This window comes from Myotis brandtii, unplaced genomic scaffold, assembly GCF_000412655.1.
Source record: "Myotis brandtii unplaced genomic scaffold, ASM41265v1 scaffold48, whole genome shotgun sequence".
In the NCBI taxonomy this organism is placed as follows: Eukaryota; Metazoa; Chordata; class Mammalia; order Chiroptera; family Vespertilionidae; genus Myotis; species Myotis brandtii.
Genome location: NW_005368341.1, coordinates 7,892,815 through 7,917,036, shown reverse-complemented (window position 1 = coordinate 7,917,036; position 24,222 = coordinate 7,892,815). Strand labels below are relative to the sequence as shown.

Genomic DNA, 24,222 nt, shown 5'->3' with positions numbered 1-24,222 from the left:
GTAATGAATTCTGCTTTCAGAGTGACAAGTTTCCTATTCCTCATCCCTTCCATAGGGATACTCTTCATATTATGGCAGGATCAGTTCTACATTTTTGTTGCTAGATCCCTTTTCCTCTGTGTCCTCAGTACACTCAGTCTGTGTAGCTGTTACAGTGCATACCTCCTTAAGTGGTGATTATCTGTTTATTTGCCCCCTCACACCCCAGGGGCTGTGAGTTCCTGAGTGCAGGCACTGCATGTTATATTCTGTTCATCTTTGCATACCTCTTACATAACAGCACCTGCCCCATGGCACTTCGTAAATCCTGAGTGAATTTATCCTATGGGGATTTGTTCTTGTTTTGTCTGTGGCTATGACTTAATGTTTGGGCTCTATTTGTCATGTTTGGAGTTTAGTTTGTCCAGTTGTCATGGGATTGCGTAGTCGCATCCTTTCCTAACACTGATTTTGGTAATCTCCTTTTATATGATACCTTATGTGGATAGCTTCTGTATTGGCATGTGGATTATATGTTTTCACTAATTAGTAAAGATATTAAAAGAAGAGCCTCTTGGGACTGTTTGATGTACCCACTTCTGCACTTAGCTTCTAGAGAATTCTATTCCATCACTTCCTCCCTGCCATTTTTGTATCAGCTTCATCCGGAAGTCTCTAAGTTCAGTTCATTACTGGTATAGGAGTGCCAGCTGTGTACCAGATTAGGAAGATGGTTAAGGCACATGTCTGCGGCAGGTAGGATAATGCTGCACTGCCATAGACATGTGCAGAGGCTGCCATAGGAGCTCAGAGCAGGAGCACGTCATGGAGATCTGTAGGGGAGTGAAGGCCTGGGAGATGGTCAGGGAGGAGTCATTCTAGAGGAGAGATCTAAGATATACATAGAGATTATCAGGCCAAGAGGAGGGAGGGCTTTCTGTCAGAGATCAGTTAAGAACAAAAGTAAAGGGTTGAAGGATAGGATGCTCTGAGCGTGGGGGTGAGCAAGATCGCTTGGAGTCAGCGAATGTAGTGATGATGCCTGAGCACTCGGATGGATGTAGGCTCAGCTCAGTGGCCTTGAAGGCCATGGTTTTAAATGCTCAGACTTTATCCTGCAAAGCAGTGTCTATATCAACACTGTGCCTTCCTGTTTTGATTTCTGGCCAAGATTCCTATAGTGTAGTGGTTAAGGGCCTGGCCTTTGGAGCCAGACTGCCTGGTTTGAGTCCTGGCTCTGCCAGTTAATTGCTTTGTGACTCCGAGAAACTGCTCTGTTTCCTCTTCATTAATGCAGACATGATAGAAGTTCCTTCCTCATTAAAATTCTTACAGAGATTAAATGACCTCCTATTCTATGATGCATAGAATGGCAGCTGGCACTTGGCGTGTGTTTGTTAAACTAAAATGCATTGTCACGGCTGGATAGACAATCACATTCTGAGAAGTCTCCGTTACGCCCCCCAAATTAGTTAGCACCTTGCCAAATGCCCAGCTTTCTCTTCAAAATCAGGTTATTATTTTTAAAATTTTCAAGATGCAATTAAATGTATTAAGGTGGCATCGGTGCATAACATTATATAAGCTGCAGGTGTACAATTCTATAATACATCATCTGTATACTGTTACATTGTGTACTCACCAGTTAAATTTATTTGTTATGTGGTCTGTCTTTTTTTAAAAGCTTTTGAAGAAACCAAGTGGCTTTACTTGCTCACTCTTCTTCCTTTCTGAACTGAAGGAATATGGATTTCCTTAGAAACTGTAAGCATTAGGCTTCAGGATGCAGGGCCTATTAGAAGTGAAGAAGGAGGCTGGAAGCTGCTGGTGGAGGTTTTAAGTCTTTTCATCTGCTACAGGGGGAGGATGGAGAGGAAGAGGCTTAGAAATGTTTGCTTCCTGAGGTTCCTGAGCCAATCATTTAATGTAGTCCAACACAGAACAGACTTTTACTTGGGGATACTTAGATTCTGGAAATAATGATCCTAGGTCTCGTCTGTTCCACAGCATCTTTCATATCCAGAGATTTTGAAATGACTTCCTCATCCTGTTAATCTCAAGTCCCTGTAAACAATGGACTCAGCTTTTATGGCCCCTGGTTAGATGGAAAATATTCCACAAATGCTCGCTTCCAGGGCCCTCAAGGAGTTGCCTTTTTTTTTTTTTTCCATTTGAATGTTAGGGAGTCCCGATACCATCAGTCTTTCACAACTTAAATGTTTAACATTTTCCTGATCCTGCCTTTTGTTACTAAGCTGACTGTATAGACTAGAACACTAATGGCACTTAAAACATGTGTTTTTATTTTTGTTTTAGGAGATTGGTTTTTAAAAACTCTGCCAATTAGGATTATTTTGGCAAATAGAGTTGTTTAAAAATATTCCTTTCTTTATAAACAGAATATTGGAAAGCCTAGCGAATCACATGTGTTTTGTTATCAAAATAGACACATTTGATATGATCTAATATGAAACTAAACAGAGAAGGCCATTATGGCTTCTTAAAATGATTTTTTACAAAAGTATTACTCTTGAATTCTTGATGTCTCTGTTATCTGAGTTTCCTTTCCCTTTGGGTGGGTCTGCTCTGTAATTAGTGAAGGTGCATGTCTGTCTTTAGGCAATGGCCTAATCTCTGTGGCCATATGTGCAAAAGCAGTGTAATTACAATGTAGTATTAATTGGACCATGTGACTGTTTTTGTTTTAATTATTTGAAATCATCTATCTTTTCATTCCTTAAAGCATGTTAATGGGAGAATCCTTGGGTATCCTGTTTATGGAGTTAAATATGTGCACATTTACATAAACTTGGTAAAATATTTTGCTTCTTTTAATAATGTTATGGATAAATTTTTTTTCTATCTCAAACATTAATTTAAGGCCTAAGGAAATCAGATATTATAAAGATACATTCTTTACATCTTGCTTAATTTATAGAACACAGATTAGGTTGTAGATCTCTTTGGTTGAGGAGGTATCACTCTGGGTTGACATGATGGGTTGTTAGAAATTTTCAGATTCAGTTTTTAATAAATGAGGGACTTCCATACCTCCATGCACATTCTGTTTAAATAATTTGGTAGACAATTTAATGATGGGGTTGGGGGGGAATGTACCCATTTTTACTAAATACAAGTACTTGGCAGACTGTATGTAGAAACGAGCATTTATGTGTGTTCAGATTTTAACTTTTATCTCCCTATTTTTTCAGTTGTTTTTATTTCAGTTGCTGCGAGGGCTGTCTTACATCCACCAGCGTTATATTTTGCACAGAGACCTGAAACCACAGAACCTTCTGATCAGTGACACGGGGGAGTTAAAGCTGGCAGATTTCGGTAGGAAAGCAGTTAATTACTAGTCTATTTTGTCACACTGTGCGAATGCCAGGCAGATGGTGGCACTGCATTTGTTTAGGTGCACTTCTTCTAGCATGATAGATCACAGTAAAATTTATTCAGGAATGAACAAATTTTTTTTTTTTATGATCAGCATCATGCTTGGTGGAGTCTTAAAAATTTCAGACCCGCTTGTCAAGTCTTAAGTAGTCATAAGCATAAATCACATCTTATATATTTCCCAAGGAAAAGTTAGTAAGATTTTGAACATAAAATATATTGAAAGAAATCTAATTTTTTGCACTTTTTATTATGAAAATTTTAAACATTTAAAAGTAGAAAGTTAGTATAATGAACACCCACTACTCATCTAGCTGCAACGATGATCAATATACTGTCACACTTGAGGAAACCTGAATGTAAGCCTCTGGACTTTTTCAGGGCATCACAAAATATATTCAATAGTATGCGGTGCCTAAGGTTTTAATAATTTAAAAATCCAGGGGTGGTATTAACCTTTTTGGAAGTGACTATTATTTTAGAAATTCTCAATAATTTTGTAAAAATTGACACTTACTCTGATTGGAAAGTTGAGGTCCTGTCTGGACACATTTGAAGTCATCTCTTACTTAAACAATTGAAGGTTGTCAACTTCCAGCACAGAAGCTTTCTTCCAAACACCTTCTTGAGCACCCAAGAGAGGCAAAGTGGTTGCATTGTCCTTGCTCGCTCCCCTCCCTTCACCAAGTCTGACATTTCTGCATTGCCTGGCTCTCTGTCACACCAAAGAGCCTGCTGAGTTGATTCCTAACACCAGGGAATGCTGATGGCAGCATGATGTGTTGACATTGCATTGCCTCAATTATTTTTGAATACATATTCTGATTAGAAATTTGTTCCATTAAGAGTGGAATGGAAATATTACCCTTGGGATATAAAGATGCCTGAGGTTGAGATATGGGCTTTTGCTGAAATATGATTATATTTTCTCACTCTGCCCCCACCCCTCCTGAAAAATAAAAGAAAGCAGGCAATGTTTATTTCTTATTTCAAGGTTAGTAGACTATTTAATAACTTTGGAATGAACCTACTGTGTTGGGTGTTGTGTATTCTTTTCTTCTAAATTTGCAATACAACAAAAGTTAGCATTTGTATTTTACAAAAGTTTGTTATCTGTCCTCATGTGGTTTGATAAAAATCATGACGCGCGCGTGCGTGTGTGTGTGTGTGTGTGTGTGTGTGTGTGTGTGTGTGTTGTTTATTGCAGATTTTAGCATCAGAACAATACTGGGTCTTTCTATGACAGGGTAGAAAATAATGGGAGAGTAGGTGGGAGGAAAGAAGATTTGCAGTTCCTCACATTCAAGGTTATTGAATATGCTGCGAACATATTTGTAGTTTGTCAGTATCAGTAAGTTAATAAGGATTTATAGTGATTTTCTTTGGTGTGTTAATATACTATAAGGTATATGTTAGAACAAATTATTGTATTAAACATTCAATTTTATTGAACATGGTTTTCTTAATATTTTAAAAATACATTTTTACAAAGTTGGTTTTGTCTGTATAACTAAGAGTGTAATAGAATTGTATGTAGATGTTTACTGGGGGTTATTTTTAAATTTTATGATGATATTTTTACTGTAACAGTTACATTTATTTTAGAAGATTCTTATGGATCTTTAAAACAGACATTTTATAATATCAGACTCAGAAATAAATTGAAATGTAATTTTAGAGAAAATTTAGAAAGTATAAACAACTCAGAGATAACAAATATTAACACTTTGATTGTGTCTTTTCCAAGTGCCTTTCTCCTTCTCTTTTCTTCTTCCACCTATTATAAATCCTCGAAAACCAAACTTACCTCCTTGGCCAATGTGGCTCAGTTGGTAGGGCCTTGTCCCATGCACGGAAGGGTTGCAGGCTCGATTCCTGTTCAGGGCACTTGACCTGGTTGCGGGCTCAATCTCTGGTCAGAGGTGTGCAAGAGGCAGCCAATTTGTGTTTCTCTCTCATATTCTCTCCCTTCCTCTCTCTCTAAAAATCAATAAAAATAAACATTTTTAAAGTATTATTAAATAATCGGAGTTTAAAAAACATACATCCCAAACCTATTGTTTTGTAAATCATTTTCACCTAAGAATATGTTATGAACACTTTCTCATTTTGTCAAATATGATAAATTCATATCTAAGGATTTTCTCTTACTGGCCAAAGCTGTCTCTTTATTTCATCTATATCAGCTAAAATTCTAGTTCTTTCTAATTATTCACTATGATACACAGTCCTGTATGGGCCACCCTTGCAGAGAAAGCTGTGTGTGCTGCCCGTGCAATGTTGAGTGTTTTAGAGCATGTGATTCCTCGGACCAGATTGCACTACAGAGAGGCTGTGCCGTGCCCCTCCCCTCACTGTCAGAGACTGAACTTTCTTGCTGGGAACACACACTTGGTGTGCATCCTGTGCATGAAGTATAATGAGCGAGATGCATTCACCAACTGACAATTTCCCCCCAATTAATTGTGCATTATTTTGTCTTTTAATTTAAGACATGCAATTAACTGTGATTTACTGCACTTGGGCACGTGTTTGTGTCTGAGATGAAGGAAGCACAGTGGAAACTGCAGAGAAACTAGACAATCGAAATGGGATGATGCCAGGCAGTGGAACAGTTAGAAAACTAGGTCTTAATTCAGAGTTTGATGTATGAAGAGCTTTAGAAACAGTTTCTTTGTCCTACCTCCTTTTTGTATGTGAAAAATACCACAACATTTTCATTAAAACAGACCAATGAAATCTGTGTGATAATTGTTCCCATATTGTAAATGCTACTACCTTTATTAGGAAAATACATTGGGGAAATGAGAGAAACATGCTGAATTTTATTGAGTTTATTCTATATGCCAGACACTTAGATATTTTTGTTTCATTGTCTCGTCAACTTAGTAAGGTGTCTTAACCTATATTTTTGAGAGAGGCATCAGATTCAGACAGGGTTAGGATGTTGCCAGGCTTGAGCACACAGGTTCGGTGTTGCAAAGCTGGAATTCAGGTACTTGGTCCATATCCTCCAACCTTAGGTGGCCCAGGGTCTTTGTATTTATATGCATAGTCATGTTACCTATGAGCTGCCTAATTCCTAATAAATTATTGATCATTGCACATATATATATGTGCAATTTTCTACATACGACACGCAGGCTATGTAAATAACTTGCACTAATACCAGAAAAAAAAATAGCATCACTTATTTGAAAGAATTTTTATCATTTGACTAATTCAATAGTAATGAGTAAATTTAACCTTAGGTAAACCACATGATAATGTATCTGTGACCCATCCAGGTTTAAACAAAGGGCATGTCTGAATCCCAGGTGGTCAAAATGCTGTAACTATTTTTTTTTCTTGTGAGCAAAGTCACATTTAAGCACCTACCTGAGGCGCATTTTCTATACTCAATTCGTAAAAGTAAGTTACACATGACTTAGAGTCACTATGGCTTCCCTAATGCAGAGGTCAGTCCTGCCTGTATATAGTGAAATAATAAATTATGCGGAGGCGTTCAGACTCATTTCTAAAGAGGGGTTTGTCTTTCCATTATCTTTGAGAAAAGAACATTTCAAGTCTCTTACCCAGTGGGTGTCTTTACCACCTTGCTCCTCCTTACCTACTGTTGTGCAGTAACCCCAGACTTGTTCCCATACCAGAGCCTCTTACTTAGCCTTCCCCTTTGCCTGGAGTACTCTTCTTTCTGCTCCTCACTGTGGCTGTCACTTTCTCATCAGACAGATCATAGCTCAGATGTCACCTGTTCAAAGAGGCCACCTGTCCAAAAATCAAACCTTTTTCATGACTATCATCCAGTTTAACTTCTTCATTAGCACTTATAATCCATTTGTTTATCGTTTATGTTTTGATTCTGCTACTTGTCAGTTTCTTGAGGACAGGTCCTTGGCCTTTCTTGCTCACTCTTGTCTGTGCCATGTCTAGAGCCATGCTTAGCACATAGTAGGTGCTTAGCAAATACTGTTTGAATGAACCAAAAAATATGCATGACTACAATGAGTATTCGTGTAAAGACTAAGACTCATCTGAATTTACTAGTTTCTACTTGATTTATTTTGGCAAACCATTAGTTTACAAATTAATTTTCTCTTCATCAGTGCCCTGCTGGCTGGGCAGTCAAGAGTGTAAATGAAATTTGATGACTTTGGTAGTGTCGCAGCCTCAGGGTTGCCTCGCGGCTCTTACACATAGGGCTCTACATACCTGTTTGGTATTTACTGTGTTTGTAACCACAGGCTGCAGAAATAAACGTCACTGAGTGAATGTGAACATGCACAGAAGATGTATAAGATCTGAATCTCCTGCTCTGCAGACCTTTAATGATTGTCTAATTGCACTGTTGTTGAGAACAAAGTGTGTTAAGCATTGAATTAGGAGACCTGGCTCTGTCTGTAATTAGCTCCTGACGTTCAAGAAGTCATTTATCCCTTCTAAGCCTTAGGCTCCCCAACTGAAAAATAAGAGCATTGAACCGGCACTTTCTAAAACCCTTTTCAGTGCTGGTTTTTTATGTTGTACATTTCTGAAATTATTAACTTATTTTCTAATAACCAGAGATTCACTGGTGGATAAAAATCAATCCATTGAATCTGGAATCAATGCTATACCGTCTCTCCCTAGAATCTAATTTTTTATTCTAGCTTCTGGAAATTCAAATAGTTGAGAGCCACGTTTTTGTGATATGCGTTGTCATCACATTAAAAGAAAATTATCGAGGTATGACAAGTAAATGCATAAATAAATTCACTGAGAAATTTATGTTCATTTGCAGTATGGTAGTATGGAAATTTAAGATATTTTTTCATGTAGATGAGATTAAAACAAAATAGATGTGTCCATAGGGTTACAGCTTCCTGCAATTCTTGCAAGATGATGATGGTGTCATCCACATTGCCCAGCCATCTCTCTGCTGTTTTTTCGCTCTGTGGAAAGACAGCTGGGTTAGATTTGCCCCTGTAAAAAGGAGACAGCGACAACTATGTAATATAAGCATTTAAGGTCTTGGCTTATTTCACTGACTTTCCTAATGTGGGAATAAAGTTAAATAGTTCAGTGGTTTTAATCAAGTACAATTACACTGGCCTCTTTCCCACCAGAAGTCTAAAATATTACTGTCCTAATGTTGGTACTTTCCTCCTTCAGGCTTTTCCTGGTCTTAATTTGAGAAAGGAAATTGTCGTGAATCACATTTTAGATTAATTTGCAGAACACATCAGAGATGTAATTCTGCAGAGGCCATGGGGAGTGCAGGGTTTGTTTGTAATGTACCTCTCAGAATTGACGTAGAAAACAAGAAAATGAGGTGCCTTCAGATGCAGAGAAGAGTCTGTCAGTTTGATAAATCTAAAGTCTCTGAATCAAAGCCAGTTAGTCCCCACAGTATGGACCTTTATAACTTTTTTTTTTATCATTAGCATATAGAACTCACCATTGAAGCCCTAGTTATAAATTCAAGGTTAGCTATAACTTAGTCCATTCGTTATGGCCTGTAAGAGTCAATGTTCCTTTCTTTGTTTGAAAGTAGTTTTTTTATTAGTAAAAATATCTTTATTATCTAATGAGGTATCACTCTACTTTTTAAAAGACCCTTTGAACAATTTAATGCAAAGTCCAGGAAGATGCTTTTATACAAATCTGAAAACGGAAGAATATTTTTAGAATAATTGACGCTACAGTATGAACCAAAGAAAGCAATTTCCCCCCTAATTTTTCAAGACTTCATTAAACCCCAAATCAAAATGTATCTTAAAATCTATCAGATTATCAAGATTACCTGTTAGAAATAATTTTGAGTGACATGTGAACTAGACAAAGTTATTTCCTCTGACTCATAATTTTAACAGTGTGGTAACCCTTTTGGAAGGAAATTTCTTTTCTCTGATCATGAAATCATCACTTAGCCTCATTATTTAAATATTTAATATTCCACTCCTCCCCTCAAAAGTTTTCTTACATTCAGAGGAATGATGATGACATTCAAGTATTCTGTTTTATGTTATCACAATGTAACTTTTCCCAGGTATGTTAATGTACTGCATATGTGAGATATTTTGTTTCTCCTTTTAAATAGACTTTATTTTTAAGAACAATTTTAGGTTCATTGTAAAATTGAGCAGAAACTAGAGAAATCTCATATATCCTCTGCACCCACACATGGATAGCCTTCCTCCATTATCACCATTCCCCACCAAAGTGGTATCCTATATAATAACAGGCTAATATGTAAATTGTCCCCTAACCAGGAGTTCAACCAGGAGTTTGACCAGGGGGCAAGGCCTGCTGGCCTTCCCCTGGCTGGCCCTGCCCCCGCCCCCAATCGCCCCCTTTCCTTCACACCCTGATTGGGGCAGGCCGGCCAGACCCCACCCCCCAGCCCCCCTGCATGAATTCGTGCACCAGGCCTCTAGTATTTATTATAATTGACCAACGTCAGTACCACCCAAAGTCCTTACTTTACATTAGGGTTCACTCATGGTGTGTTGTGCATTCTATGGGTTTTGGTGAGTTATAATGACATGCAATTTATTTGGCATTATAGTATGATACAGAAGAGTTTCACTGCTCTAAAAATCTTCTAAAAAACTCATCTATATGGATCTTTTAAAAGCTGTAAATGGGAACAAGAAGGAAATATATGAACTGCAACTAATATCCATATTCTGCTATGTGAGAAATTTCTGTTCATTCACCAATAAACAGATTGAAGCAATGTAGATAGGGGTTGATTGCTAAGAATGGCAACTTCAAACTCCATGGAAATGAGGAAATTCAAAGCAGAGTTCATTCATTTTTAGTCATACCATGCATGTGAAGTAACAAAACATTTTAAATGCAGAACAGACTGCTACAAATAGGGCTGATTTTCTTATTCTCCACTGCCAATGGAAACCTGGGCAAAGGGATTTCCATATGCAATTTTTTTTTCTTATACAACATGAGGGCAGTATTGTTGGTAGTAAGTCAGATAGGTGACGCAGGATCTGAGTTGAAATATATCAATATATTCTCTTACGAAATCTGTATAGGGGATGACTAGAACTCTGAGTGCTGGCAGTGATGACCAGATAGGAAGAAATATAGGTGATGCTAGCAAGAATTGCACTGAAATGAACCTTAGAATTATGTAACACGTGCTAGTCAAGATGACAATGATTACACTGGAACGTGAGTTTCATTAACCTGCAGGTAAGTGTACAAGGTTGCTTAGAGTTTGGCAATTCACTAATTTTCCTTATTTATGGATCTTCCTTCATCTCCTGCTCTTTATCTTCTTCCAAAAGGCTACATTGTAAAATGCAGCCCAAACCAGACTCCCCGAATCCATCCATCAATGTGCCTGTTTTATACTAGGAGCTTGGAGACAGTGAGTCTTTGTAATCTAAGGCACATGTTTTCTAAAATTGTTACTGGAAGCAAGAAAAACTGACCAGTGACTATGGGAAATCTGAGATAGGCTATAAATTCTGAAAGTAAGACATAGTGGAAAAATTCGTGATTTTGATCTCCCCCCGCCCCCCGACTTTAATACTATCATTTTAATATTAGTTTGCTTTCCTGTTTTGTTCTCTGTTTTTTTTTTTAATGTCATATATGTTGGCTTACTTTTGAAGTAGTGCGTGTTAATAGTAATATTTTAAAATATTCCTCTCACCTTGAATGATTTTTTTTTCTGTTGTAATAGATAAACATAGGAAGCTAGGACTCTTTTCATTTTAATGAATAGGAAATAAAAAAATAAAAAACGAGAACATGATCTGTGCAGATTTAGGAATTTTTTGCATTAAAATTTAAAAAAAATTTATTTCAGAGGGAGGAAGGTAGAGGGAGAGAGAGATAGAAGCATCAATGATGAGAGTATCATTGATTGGCTGCCTCCTGCATGCCCCCTACTGGGGATTGAGTCCACAACCTGGTCATGTTCCCTGACTGGGAATCTAACCTTGACCTCCTGGTTCATATGTTGACAATCAACCACTGAACCACACAGGCTGGGCATGATTTAGGAATTTTAGATTCATGTCTGAAAAACAATCTGTTTATTTTGTCACATATTATAAAAATATCCTTGATATGCATAATCAAGCTGACACATCTAAAATAAGATAACTTTTTGTACAAATTCAAACTTTAAAAATAGTAGATCTCTCTATTAAATATCTGCCAAGTTATTTGACATTCCAATTTTTAATCTGGAAGGATGCTGATATAAAATGCAGATTGGAGTATTTATTCCAGTTTTAGAGTAGAGTTACTAGCTAAAGAAATCTATTGTGTGAAATAGTGACCAGCTGATAGTAGATGTGGAAGCTGTGCTTGGAAGCGCCTGGAAGTCATAAAATGGGGAGCAGTGGGTGGCAACAGAGGCATAAAGAGAGGCATAAGGAAAGTTGGAAGATTTTGGTATCAGGTGGTTTTGATGGTTTCTGAAAAATTACCACTAAGCTCTCAATCTACTTAAAATAAGGTGGGAGCATCTAATAAAAATCACTAAAACTAACATTACAGGAATAGCACAAAATAAGTATGATATGCAAGCATTTGCTCAAAGAACAGGAAGCAGAATGTGATATTACTCTTGGAGTCATCATCCACTATTGATAGAATCATATCATTGGGAAAGGTTTGTGTGTTGTTGTTTTTCCAGGATAAAGGCAGCAAGTCTATGATGGGAAAATTGAAATAAATATGTTATAATTGTATAAGAGAAAAAGAAAACCAATTATATTCACATTTTTAGAATTTTTTTATTTTAGATTTTGTCTGGATTTTGAAGGAACCTTTGGGATTATCTAGTTCAAACCCTCATCTTAAAAATGTACATACTTGGTCCCAGAGATGGAAAATAACTTAACATTGTGCCTGTTATGTAGTAAGTGATGTGTTAAGTTATTATTACCCACATCTCTAGAGCCCCAGTGTAGTACCCGTTAGCCTAAATGGGTGTAGACCCATTTAGCACCTGCATAGGCTTAGTTTCCCAAACATGAGAGGGTAGAGGTGCTAACCAGATGTCTGCTCACATTAACCTGTCAGCTAAACAGTGAGGTCCTTGTCGGGATGGTGGGATCCAGAATTAGTTATCACTCAGTCCCATGTTAGGGGTGATCTTGAGAAAACTATAGGAAACAATAAAAGGAATGATTCTCATAGCACCTGTAGGAAGCCTGGTTGTATAAGTTGGGATGGAGCCTTGGTAATTTATGAAGTAGAAAGAACCACCTCTCTAAATATATTCGTGGGCTAAACCAAAGTATTGAGAAGCCCTGTGGGCAGATGAAGGCTGACTTGGCTTTATCAGTGTTCCCCTGAGGACTCAGTAGGGCTGGGCAGTAGCTGAAAAATGCTCTTATTTCCTCCCAGGGGGAGGACTCCTCTGTTCAGATCTGACCTTTTCCTCACTTGGAAATATACAGTACACATCTCCAGGCAGGTGGAGCTGTACAGAGGTACTTAGTAAAAGCATTTAAGTCTGAAAGAGATCACTTTTTACATGGAGGCAAATATAGCCACGTGAAAAGACAGGATCAATAAACTCTCCCAGAATGGTTAGGGTGCATGTTCAGGAGCCAGACACCCAAGTTTGAATCCTGCCTCTGCTGTTTACAAATCTTGCGTCCTTGGGTGAGTTACTGAAACTCTCTGTACCTTAGTTTACTTCTTTGAAAATAAGGATGATCATAGTAATACTGGGCACCTCAAAAATTGTTTAAAGAATTAAATAATTTAATACTTATAAATCATTTAAGGACAGTGCCTAACTTATAGGCAGTCCACATACATGTCATTTTTACTATTAACCAGTCAGGTTTAAGTATTATAAATGTTATCTATTTTTAACATGATTTTTCCCCCCAAAATATGCTTTAAAAAATGTATTACTCATTCAAAGATATGTTTTACTGATTAGAGAGAGAGATGATATCAGTGTATGAGAGAAACATTGAACACTGATTGCCTTACATATGTGTCCCCACTGGGGACCGAACCCACAACCTAGGTATATGCCCTGACCAGGAATTGAACCCAGCAACCTTTTGGTACATGGGACCTTTTGGTTCATGAGAGGATGCTCCAACCAACTGAGCTACACTGGCCAGGGTCTTTTTTTGCTTTCTTGAAGAAGGATGTAATATGGAATATTATTTACTAGTTCATTTGACAGATTTTTATTGAGTGCCTACTGTATACCCAGCACTGTGCTCATGGCTGAGTATACAGTGGTAAATGAAGCTAGCATTGTTCTTGCAGTCCTACTCTAAGCTTCCCTTACAGTCATGTTGGATATCAGTTATTGTTATTCAGAGATGCCCAGGAACTAATGAACTTTTAAAAATGATCTGAATTTTAAATAATTGTCTTACATATTTTACGGAAATTATCATTTCTCTATTTTAAAGTATAATTACTGGGCAAGGTAAGATTTTAAAAGTAATTATCTACAAATCAATGTTAAAATCTTTTTGTGGTTTGTAGTTCAGATTTTAAAATATTGCTATTACAGAGCCATTCAGTTTAGCTTTCCTGGTAAAGGGACTAAGGATCTATACTAATAAAAGGGTAATATGCTAATTAGACTGGGTTGACCGACCATCTTCCGTATGTCTGACTTCCTTCCGGACAAAGCCATGGTGGTGGGGGCCGAGGCAGAGGCAGTTAGGGGCGATCAGGCCTGTAGGGGAGGGCAGTTGAAGGAAAGATCAGGTCGGCAGGGTTGGGCAGTTAGGGGCGATCAGGCAGACAGAGGCAGTTAGGGGTGGTCAGGCAGGCAGGCAGAGGCAGTTAGGGGCGAATAGGCAGGCAGGCACGTGAGCAGTTAGGAGCCAACGCTCCCAGATTGTGAGAGGGATGTCTGACTGCCAGTTTAAACCGGCAACTGGCAGTCGGACATCCCCCAAGGGGTCCTCAATTGGAGAGGGTGCAGGCTGGGCTGAGGGGAACCCCCCTTCCCTGTGCACGAATTTCGTGCACCAGGCCACTAGTAATTTAATAAAACAGAATCATTCTTGGGATAAAACTGTTCATGATAGATTTGCAGTACCAATGTCATTCTTTGAAAAGAAAATTATACTTTGTTAATTTTTAAGTGGCAGGACTAACCAAGAATCTACTGGTATTATGTATTTTCTCCTCATAAACAGAATGCTTCTGCCAAATTTTTCATTAGGGGAGACCTGGGATGTAAGGAAATTTTGTGAACCACAAGGAAACTCAGTCTTCCTTGAAAATATAATTACACCTTAGTGTACACCTTACTAAAGAAATGAGTAAACCTTGAACACTACTAGAATGAACATGACTTCTGTCCCATGTCAAAGCTTATGGTCTCCTAGAGTAGATCTCCCTGAAGAAATTATTTTTACCTTGTCAGGTAATGCAGAAATCTGAATGAAAAATGGCACATTGATTTTTCAAAGGTTTGATGTTCTGTAAAATAGTGAAATTAGTTTATGAGAAAAAATGCAGGACCTTTATAACTTGTTTTCTAAGATTTATGTGGCAGCTCTTTTGAAATTAGATTTGATGTCAGAGTTTATTTGACCAGTCTTCAAAATCTCAGAGGAAAAACACAGAACTGGAAATATGCATACATGAAGGAATACACTTGTAACCTTCAAAAAAAGGTGGGCATTGATTGTTAAAATGAATGATTTAAGATAATGGTAGGTTGTAGATTCCTTAGCAAATTTATAAGTTTAGCACTTTTGTAGTATGCAGTCTTCCTTCCACTAAAAATATCAGTACCCTACATTTTGTGACTATAACAGCAAACTTAATCACTTCTTAAATTTTAAGAATGGCTTATTTCCCCTTCTTTGTGAGTGATGTGTCTGTGATCTACTTTGGATATGGGCATCTGTGCTGTACGAAGTTGAAAAAAGAGTGAGCAATTTGCCTAGTACAAGATGTTTTAGTCATTCTAGACTCCAGTGTCTGAAGCATTTTTATTTTTGAATATTGAATTCAACATTTGAAAGCATTCTAGTAGTTGAATCATTGAAACGTTATTTGAAGCACTTGACATTAGATTGCTTTTAGGAAATTAAATTGTTTCAAACCTCTGTCATTTCTACTACTACTAATAATAGCAGCCCATTATAGTTAATGAAGTGATTTCATAGCTCTCATCCTTATAATCCTTTGAAGTAGACAGTACAGGTCTCATTATCCCTTTCTAATTTGAGAAGATTGATTTATACTTGCACTAGTAGCTCAACATGGTCATCAGATTGACCGATATTGTAACACTGGCATTTCTGTTGAGTCTGTATACTTAAAAATAATTCATCTTGAAGTCATATAAGATCATATGACTTCTTTTATACTTTAAAAATAACAACATGAAGAGTGTTCAGGGAGTTCTCATTGTTATTATGACCGGTGATCTTTTCAATATGAAAATTATAGGTAAATACCTGTTGCTGCCCAGCGTTTTATCAATGGGAATAGCTATAAATTAGCTCTTTAATCTCCCAGAAAAATAGAGAAGTTTTGATGAAAATTTGAAATTATCCTTTAATAGCTAAGTGAATGCAAAATAAAGACAGCCCTTGACCCACCAGATCTAAAAGGTTATTTAAAAATTGAAAGCACAAATATGTTTTACTGCTAAAACATCCCAGTATATTCCAACTTGCCCTTTCATTGCCAAAGATAAAATTTCTGGAAATCAGGAAGGCATTCAAAAACAAAAACAAAGCTCAAAACCTTTTAAAAACATATGAAACATTAAACAAGGTGCTCATGAAACTACTCTACACTTCCTCCTCTCTCCAAAGCTGTCCAACCCTCACCTCCACCCCCAGCTCACTGACCGTCACTGTCCTTGCTGGTTATAGATGAGGTGTGTCACTGATGCCTGAGGGAATGAAGGGGCAAGAAAGAAGGAGAACTATCTATACTAATAAAACGGTAATATGCTAATTAGCCTGGACATCCTTCCAGACGTCCTTCTGGACAAAGCCACAGTGGCGGGGGCTGAAGCAGAGGCGGGTAGGGGCAATCAGGCCGGCAGGGGAGAGCAGTTAGGGGGATCAGGCCAGCCGGGGAGAGCAGTTAGGGGGATCAGGCCAGCCGGGGAGAGCAGTTAGGGGCAACCAAACTGGCAGGGGAGAACAGTTAGGGGCAATCAGGCCGGCAGGGGAGAGCAGTTAGGGGGATCAGGCCAGCCGGGGAGAGCAGTTAGGGGCAACCAAACTGGCAGGGGAGAACAGTTAGGGGCAATCAGGCAGGCAGAGTGGTTAGGGGTGATCAGGCAGGCAGGCAGGTGAGCAATTAGGAGCCAGTGGTCCTGGATTGCCAGAGGGATGTTCGACTGCCTGTGGGATTGGGCCTAAACCGGCAGTCAGACATCCCCCGAGGGGTCCTGGATTGGAGAAGGTGCAGGCCGGGCTAAGGGACCCCTCCGCCCTCCGTGCACAAATTGTGTGCACCGGCCCTCTAGTTTGGTGTATTTAGAGAGCTAAAAGACCAGAAAAGACTATAAAAATATTGGAAGGCAAACTTTTTCATTCTTATATTTTTAAGAGTAGCCAATTTACCCCACTTACTTGGGTGGATGATGGTTACTGCCTTTATACACTTATCCTGCTTTCTTTTTTTCCTAAGACATTCAGAGCCAGCCTTTGAGTGCTGTGTCTTTTACTGCCTCTGTAAACCTGAAAATATTTCTAAAATGATGTTTCATGGAATACACATTAATAAAAAAGAACTTTTAAAATAAAATAAAAAATTGTCCTTCGTCAGATCAGCTGAGGGTGAGCTGTGTGTGTCCTCTCCACTCACCCTGCCCAGTGGAATCCCAAGCACATTAGCTAGTGATTAAAGACTTCTCACCTTTCTGAAGTTAAAATAGAATCTGGTAGCTCCCCGATTTATTTCATTAAGGACAGCTTTTTGAGTCTGTGGAACTTAAGTTGGGAAATTATTAGTGCAATAGTTGTCTTTCGCTGAGTAATAAATTACCACAAACTAAGCTGTTTAAAACAGCACACTTGTATAACCTCTGTGTTTCTATGGATTAGGACCCTGGGCCTGGTTTAGCCGAGTGCTGCTGGGTCTGTCACAAGGCTGCAGTCATCTGAAGGATCTGCTGGGAAAGGATGCCAAGCCCACGTGGAATTCAGTTCCACGGAGGGCCTCGGTTCCAAGCGAGCTGTTGGCCAGACACCACCTAAGTTTCTTGCCATGTGGACCTCGCCACCATGGCTACCTGCTTCATGAAAGCATGCAAACCAAGAAGGCAATACTGTCTGCAGCCAGACAGAGTTACTGTCTTATGTAAGACTTATCACAGGAATGGTGTCCCATCACCTTTGTCATAGTCTACTTTTTAGAAACAAGTAACAGGTCCTACCCTTACGCAAGAGGAGCAGAGTCCACAAAAGCATGAATGCCAGGAGAACCACCTTCGAGTCTGCAAACTACTATTGATATAAAAAGTACTGTCCAATTATTTTATGGTGATTATACAGTGTGATATGGTTTTCCATAAAGAATCCCAGTTAACTGAATGCATGAAGCCTTAAGCTAGGGTGTGAATAAGTATAAAAGGATATTGGTCGTGATGATGATGATAAATAAGCCTTATTGATCGGCGCTTGTGTCTGATACTGGGATGAGCGTTCTGCTTAAGCATTTTAATAAGCCTCCTTTTCCAGAAAACCAAATAGGAGTGTGAGAAGTTAAGTAAGCAGTAGACCTGGAGTTTATTCTCAAGCAGCTCACTGAGGAAAGAGACCATTTATGTCACTAATTATAATATTTTCCAACAGGTGACTTCTCTGTACAGAATGGGAGGCCAGATAAGGGTGCCACACTTTTTGCTTGGGAGACTTAGAGGGGACAATTTAAAGAATCTTTTCAAAGAATGAGTAGGATTTTATGAGGTCTCTGAGGGCCAGAGCCAGGTATATGTAACGGTAAGTAGATTTACATAGTGGTAATATCTTCAATTCCTCTACAAGGAACTTGACAAAGGACAGAGCCTTTACAGGTTTAGCCATGGGCAGAGATGTTGATGGACATATGGGCATCAAAGCCAGAGAGTAGATTAAATTTCAATTAGGTGGTGGTCATAGCAGCAGATGGCAACTGTTTGGTTATGTTTTTTATTATTTATTTATCCCCGGCCCCCTTCCAAAGTGTCCCCGAGCAGCTGCTGATCGAATGGTCTGCTTGCTTTATTCTTACTTAGCCTGCACACTGTTCTAGGCAGACTTGTTTCCATCTACCACTTACTCCGCCCCTCCTCCCGCCCAGCCTCCAGTTCCCATCTCCAGGTTCCACCTTCAGTCACTCGTGTGTATCTGGAAGGGCACCGGGTGCCAGTGCTGGGAGGCCTCAGGGGCTGGAGGGCTGCAGCACAGCGGGGGTTAGCACTCGTTTCTCCAGCCTCCTATCAGGCAGGACCGGGGGCAGGTCCAATCGCTGCACAGATAGGCCCTTGGGACTGTGGCAGAGTATGAGCCAGGTACCTGCAACCGAGAGTTTGGCCTGCAGAGTCCACTGACAGATCTGGGGAGGCCAAAGCTGTGAGACTAAGTCCTGGTCCAGTTTATGAACCCTCTGGACGAGAAGACTGACAGCCAAGGCTCACGGCAAAGACTGGGGGTGAAAAACTAGGAGACTCGTGGCTTCTCTACAAGCCGATTCCTTGGGCAGAGATAACAGCAAAAAGGCAGGCTCGTTTAGCAATGAAATTTAGTGAAACATGGTGGCAGGAGTGAGAAGTCTAAGCATTTGTTCTGACATTTTCACTGTTTGACCTTGGACTAGTCAATGAAAGGGGCAGTTTTGTTTTTATAAATTAAAAAAATAAGACTAATTTAGTGAATTTAAATTTTATTTTTTAATATTTTCAAAATGTTCTTAAAGTTGTCCTGAGTTTACTCTATTTACTATCATGTGTATATACAGTTTTTGCTCATTTTCTTAAAAATACCTTTGCCAATTTCATAGTAAACTTCTGTTGCCCTTGAAAAAGTAAAGGAACCCCCAAAATATAAAATTATTATGACCGTCAGCCCTATATGGAATGGAGATTGTGTTACCTTTCTTGGTGTAATTATTCCAATGACTGTTGCTAGATAATTAGGAAAAGAATGGTGGAAAACTTTGAGTGCTTTCAGAAAGTATCGTTTTTAAAAGTAAAGTCAGGGGAAATGCAGAAATGGATCTTTACCCCAAAAGAGAATGTCTAACCCTGCCCCTGTTTCTCTTATATATGTATTGTTCTAAACATGAAGAATAGTAAAACAAAATAAGATGCCAAAGAAATACAGTCTAAAAACATTTACTCATGATCTTGTGAACCTAATCACAGTAGCCATTTAAAATTTTTCAAGAAACCTTCAATTCCTTGATTACATGCATACATACCTTCACACAGTGTCAATTATATTATTGGTAGCATAGATTGTTTTTATTACTAACATAGCAACATTTTTCATATTTTATTTCCATATATTGACTTTTACAGTTATAAATAATATATGTTCTTTAAAATACACATTATAGGAAGTGATAAAGAAGAGAGTAGCATTACCTGTTGTCCCTCTTTGCTCATATAACCCCTGTTAACATACCTCACAGCTTTCTCTGCATACTTACATAATGACATATTTGTCTTTAAAAAGGTAACTTGTTTTATTTTTAACAGCACATACATTGCCTTTTAAGGCCATATGATTCAGTTAATGTGGTGATTTTCATTAGTTGTCCCAGTGACATTCATAGTGAAATGGAGATTGATGTGACATACTGGAAATGCAGTAGAAAAATGGAATGTTTTTCCATAAAATGATCACTATACTTAAATCCAATATTACTGTATTTCAAATTGAATAGGTCCTTTGCTTCCATTGATCTCAATACACATAAAACATACTGAGATTTTAATGAAAAGAAAATTTTTATGCTAAAAATTTGGTTAGTTTCCTATATTAATGCTATTTCTCTCTTTTTATTAACTCACTGTAGTTATCAGATTATCTTCACACATAGTAGATTTGTTCAGGCTTGTTAAATAGACATTATTTTAATTTTTAATGTATATCTAAAGCTGAATAATTCTTTTAAAAATTGTTATTATCGATTTTTAGTGAGAGGAAGAGAGAGAAACAAGGATTTGTTGTTCCACTTATTTATGCATTCATTGGTTTATTCCTGTCTGTGCCCTGATTTGGGACCAAACCTACAACTTTGGCTTATCAGGACAATGCTCTAACCAACTGAGCTCCCAGCCAGGGCTGAGAAATTCTTTAAAACATTTGATTCTGAAACCTCAGCTTGGGTGTTGTTAGGAAGAGAACGGTCTTTATCACAGAACATAGACTGCTCCCTGATTTTCTACCTCAGGATACATGGAATACTCATGTCGAGTCTGCCATCCAAATTATTCTTAATATTTCAAAGTGAAGGGCATCATAAATAATAGTTAAGGATAGTTTTTCACATCCTACATTTAATGTGTTTCATGATTCACATCATAAACTAGAAACAGTTCTATCAGAAATCACATAGATCCATTTACTAACTGATATTCCTCATATGATCTTTCAGTACTTTTTCAGTTTTAATATTTTATTATCCAACTACAACAATGACATGAATTTGTCTTCAAATGTTATATTTTAGTGTTTTTGTTGGATTGTGTTTTACCTAAAATGAAACTTACCCATTACAACTTGATGAGTTTGTTGAATGTATATAATGGGAAAACCACCTCCACAGGTAAGTTTTAGAACATTTCATCACCTCAGAAATGCCTTTGGTTCCCTAGAGCAGGCAACTAAACATTATTATTTTTTTTTTTTACTATTATTTAAAAAAAAATTTTCAGATCTTAGTCAGCCTGGAAGAGTGGAACCCCAAATAATAACACACTACTTGGAAACACAAAATCTCTGTCTTATGAGATATTCTAGACTGGGGCTGGCAAACATTTTTTGTAAAGGGCCAGATAATAAAATGTTCAGCCTTGAAGTCTCCGTAGCAGCTACACAAGTCTGCTCTTTTAGTGAAAAGGCAGCCGTAGGCACTATTTCAACAAAGGGAGGCGGCTGGATTTGGTCTCTGAGACGGGATTGCCAACCTCTGTTCTAGACTTCGAAATTCTGTTTTTCTTACTAATAGCCAGTGAACCGGTTATAAAACATTTAGGTCAGTGATCTTTTCAGGGAATGCATTTTAGGTAATGAAATAATTCGCAGCATTTTAATTTAGTACACTTGTCTTTTCAAAGATAGTGTTTCTGAGAGTGCCAATGTATGTGCAGAGTGCAATTAGAATAAGTTAATCTCATCCAATATTTTTTGTAGTAGCATAGAGATAATCGAAAAAAATAGTTTGGAATCTGTATTTGAATTGAAAACTAAAATGCAAATTGTAAGTCCTAAATTGTACCACTAACCTAGAAAAGTTTCACAAATTGTTGACTTATGTCACATTCTATTTTCTTTTCACGTAGTGTTGCTGCTCAAAATGGCATTTTTGAAAAATGAATAGTCTACCTTTGTTTTGTCAGGGTTTCATAACCATTTGAGCCGCCTCACTAAGTCCCAAGCTTGTTGTGGGGAAAGAATGTCACCCCGGGGGCTGATGGAGCACCCTACAGAGTAGGCTGTGACAGGAGCTCTTTGCTCCCCTTTAACGTCCACCTGAATAATGTTACATTATCTTTACCAAACCATTTTGCCGAACTTCCAGATATATGTAGCAGTCTCGTAAAAATTCAGCCCACAGTCACTATTGCACACATTGGCAAAGAATGGGCTTGTAAGAGCTAGGTAAAGTCAACAGTTTATAATAGAAAACAGTCACTTGTTACTTCATAGTAAAAATATAGCAGCAAAAAAAAGGATGTTACATAGAAAAATTATTTTTAGGAAAAAGTATTATATGACTTTCCTTTTGAGTTAAATGTGAGTAATGTGTAAAGTTGCTATTTTTGAAGACAAAAAAGTCTTAGAAAAAATGGTTGATAGTGTAAAGAATATCTTTTAAAAAATTTCGTGGGTGTTTTGTTTTGTTTTGCATTTGTTCACAACATTGATGTAGTGCCATCTTTAAAGCCGTATAATTTAGAGCAGTTTAGTGCCCATAAGGTATTGTTTGTACTTTTGGATTTTAATATGCAATCATGAGTTCAAAGATTAATCAATCCCCATGTGATAAGTTTTACTTAACTTCCAGATACATGTTTCAAATATAGTATCCCCTTTGAGCTCTTTCAATGAAATATTTAATGAAGGAAACAGTGAAATCAATCAAAGAGTAGATAGCAAGACAGAAAGCACTTTTCTGATTCTGGAACTCAAATTTGGTTTGAAGAAATATTCTAAATTAAAACAAACAAATAAAATGGCCTCATCTACATCATAATATTGTCAATACAGTTTTATTGTTGAAGGTGGATGCTTTGAAAGACAAGCTATTTGGACTAACAAGATGGGAATATTTAAAGCATATTTAACAGATTCTAAAAAGGACATGCGCCTCAGAAGTTAGGTCTGTCTTTTATTCTTAAAGGATAAGACAGTAGTCTCATATAGCACTAGATGAATTTACATTTTATAGCTGATAGGTCTTTTAAAACCATGGCAGTCTTCTGGAGTAGTCCTTGGTCCTCTCAAACTTAGCACGTGTGATGTTTGCTGACAAGTAAGGAAGCGTAAATAGATTGTCAAGTGACTGATTCCGAGTTCCAACTTCTCAACATCTACCCAACTATCTTCTTGCATTCATTATAGTTCTTGATTATTTAGACAGCATGCCTTGATGCAGTTAACTTGGATGTAGAAATGAAACCTCCATTGTATAAATTACAATTTTTAAAAATTTCTAGCTGCTTGGGCAGTTTGACACTTCATCTTAGGGAAATTTATTGTGTTTTCTTACAAGCAAGATTCCCTTCAAGGAAGGTTGTTGTTGTTTTTTTAACTTGGAAATTGCCGGATGATCCAAATTGCTCATGCCAGCTTATCCTAGGTTTTAGTAGCTAAACTGGCTATTATTGCAGAAAGCCTAATAGCAGGCAACTTGGTTGTAGTAGTGAGAATATTCAACTATTAGTTTATTTCGGCTTGTTCCACCCAGTCATTAACTCAGTGCTGCCAGCCATTTGCTTCCCTGCCACACTGGGAAAGCCTGTCATTTAGAACCGATGACTATTTTGGGGCTCAAACGATAAAACACATAAAGAAACATGTTGGAATCTTAGGTTGGAGGTGGAGAATGGTGTGCTAGACTGCACAGAGGACTTATTTGACCCTTTTTCTTCCTCCCTTTCAAAAACAAGTATCATTATATTTTCCCTGTAGGTAGCACGAACACACAATAATAGACATTTCAAAGAGTAGAAGGGAAAGCAGTGAAAATTGTCCTTCTCCCTCCTGCTTCCTTGTTCCCTCCCCATGAGCAGTTGCCTTTGCCGGTTTCTTAGTTCTCTTTCCAGAGATAACACATGTACGAATAAGCTCTTATTTTTATTAATGCAAATAGTATATAACATGCCCATCATTCTTTCGTTTGCCTTTTCCCTTGACAATGTTTGGTTCCATGTTAGAATATATAAACTTATTGGCCTCATTGGCTGCATTTTGTAGCTATACCATAATTTATTTAGCTATTTTCTTCCTGGAATTTGAGGTTATGTTTAGCATTTTGCTATAAACTAGTATATTTAAGAGATTCTAAAAAGGACATGAGCCTCAGATGTTAGGTCTGTCTTTTATTCTTAAAGGATAAGACAGTAGTCTCATATAGCACTAGATGAATTTACATTTTATAGCTGATAGGTCTTTTAAAACCATGGCAGTCTTCTGGAGTCGTCCTTGGTCC

At 37.8% G+C, this 24,222-nt stretch overlaps 1 protein-coding gene across 7 annotated transcripts in view; it reads left to right on the top strand.

Moving 5' to 3' along the window:
- CDK14 (cyclin-dependent kinase 14) overlaps positions 1–24,222 on the top strand; it is a 516,851-nt gene that overhangs the window by 258,266 nt on the left and 234,363 nt on the right. For all 7 annotated transcript variants that reach the window (XM_014547610.1, XM_005876105.2, XM_005876106.2 and 4 more), the window contains exon 7: positions 3,192–3,315. In XM_014547610.1, coding sequence (XP_014403096.1) covers positions 3,192–3,315 — 124 coding nt within the window. The remainder of the gene's footprint in view (positions 1–3,191; positions 3,316–24,222) is intronic.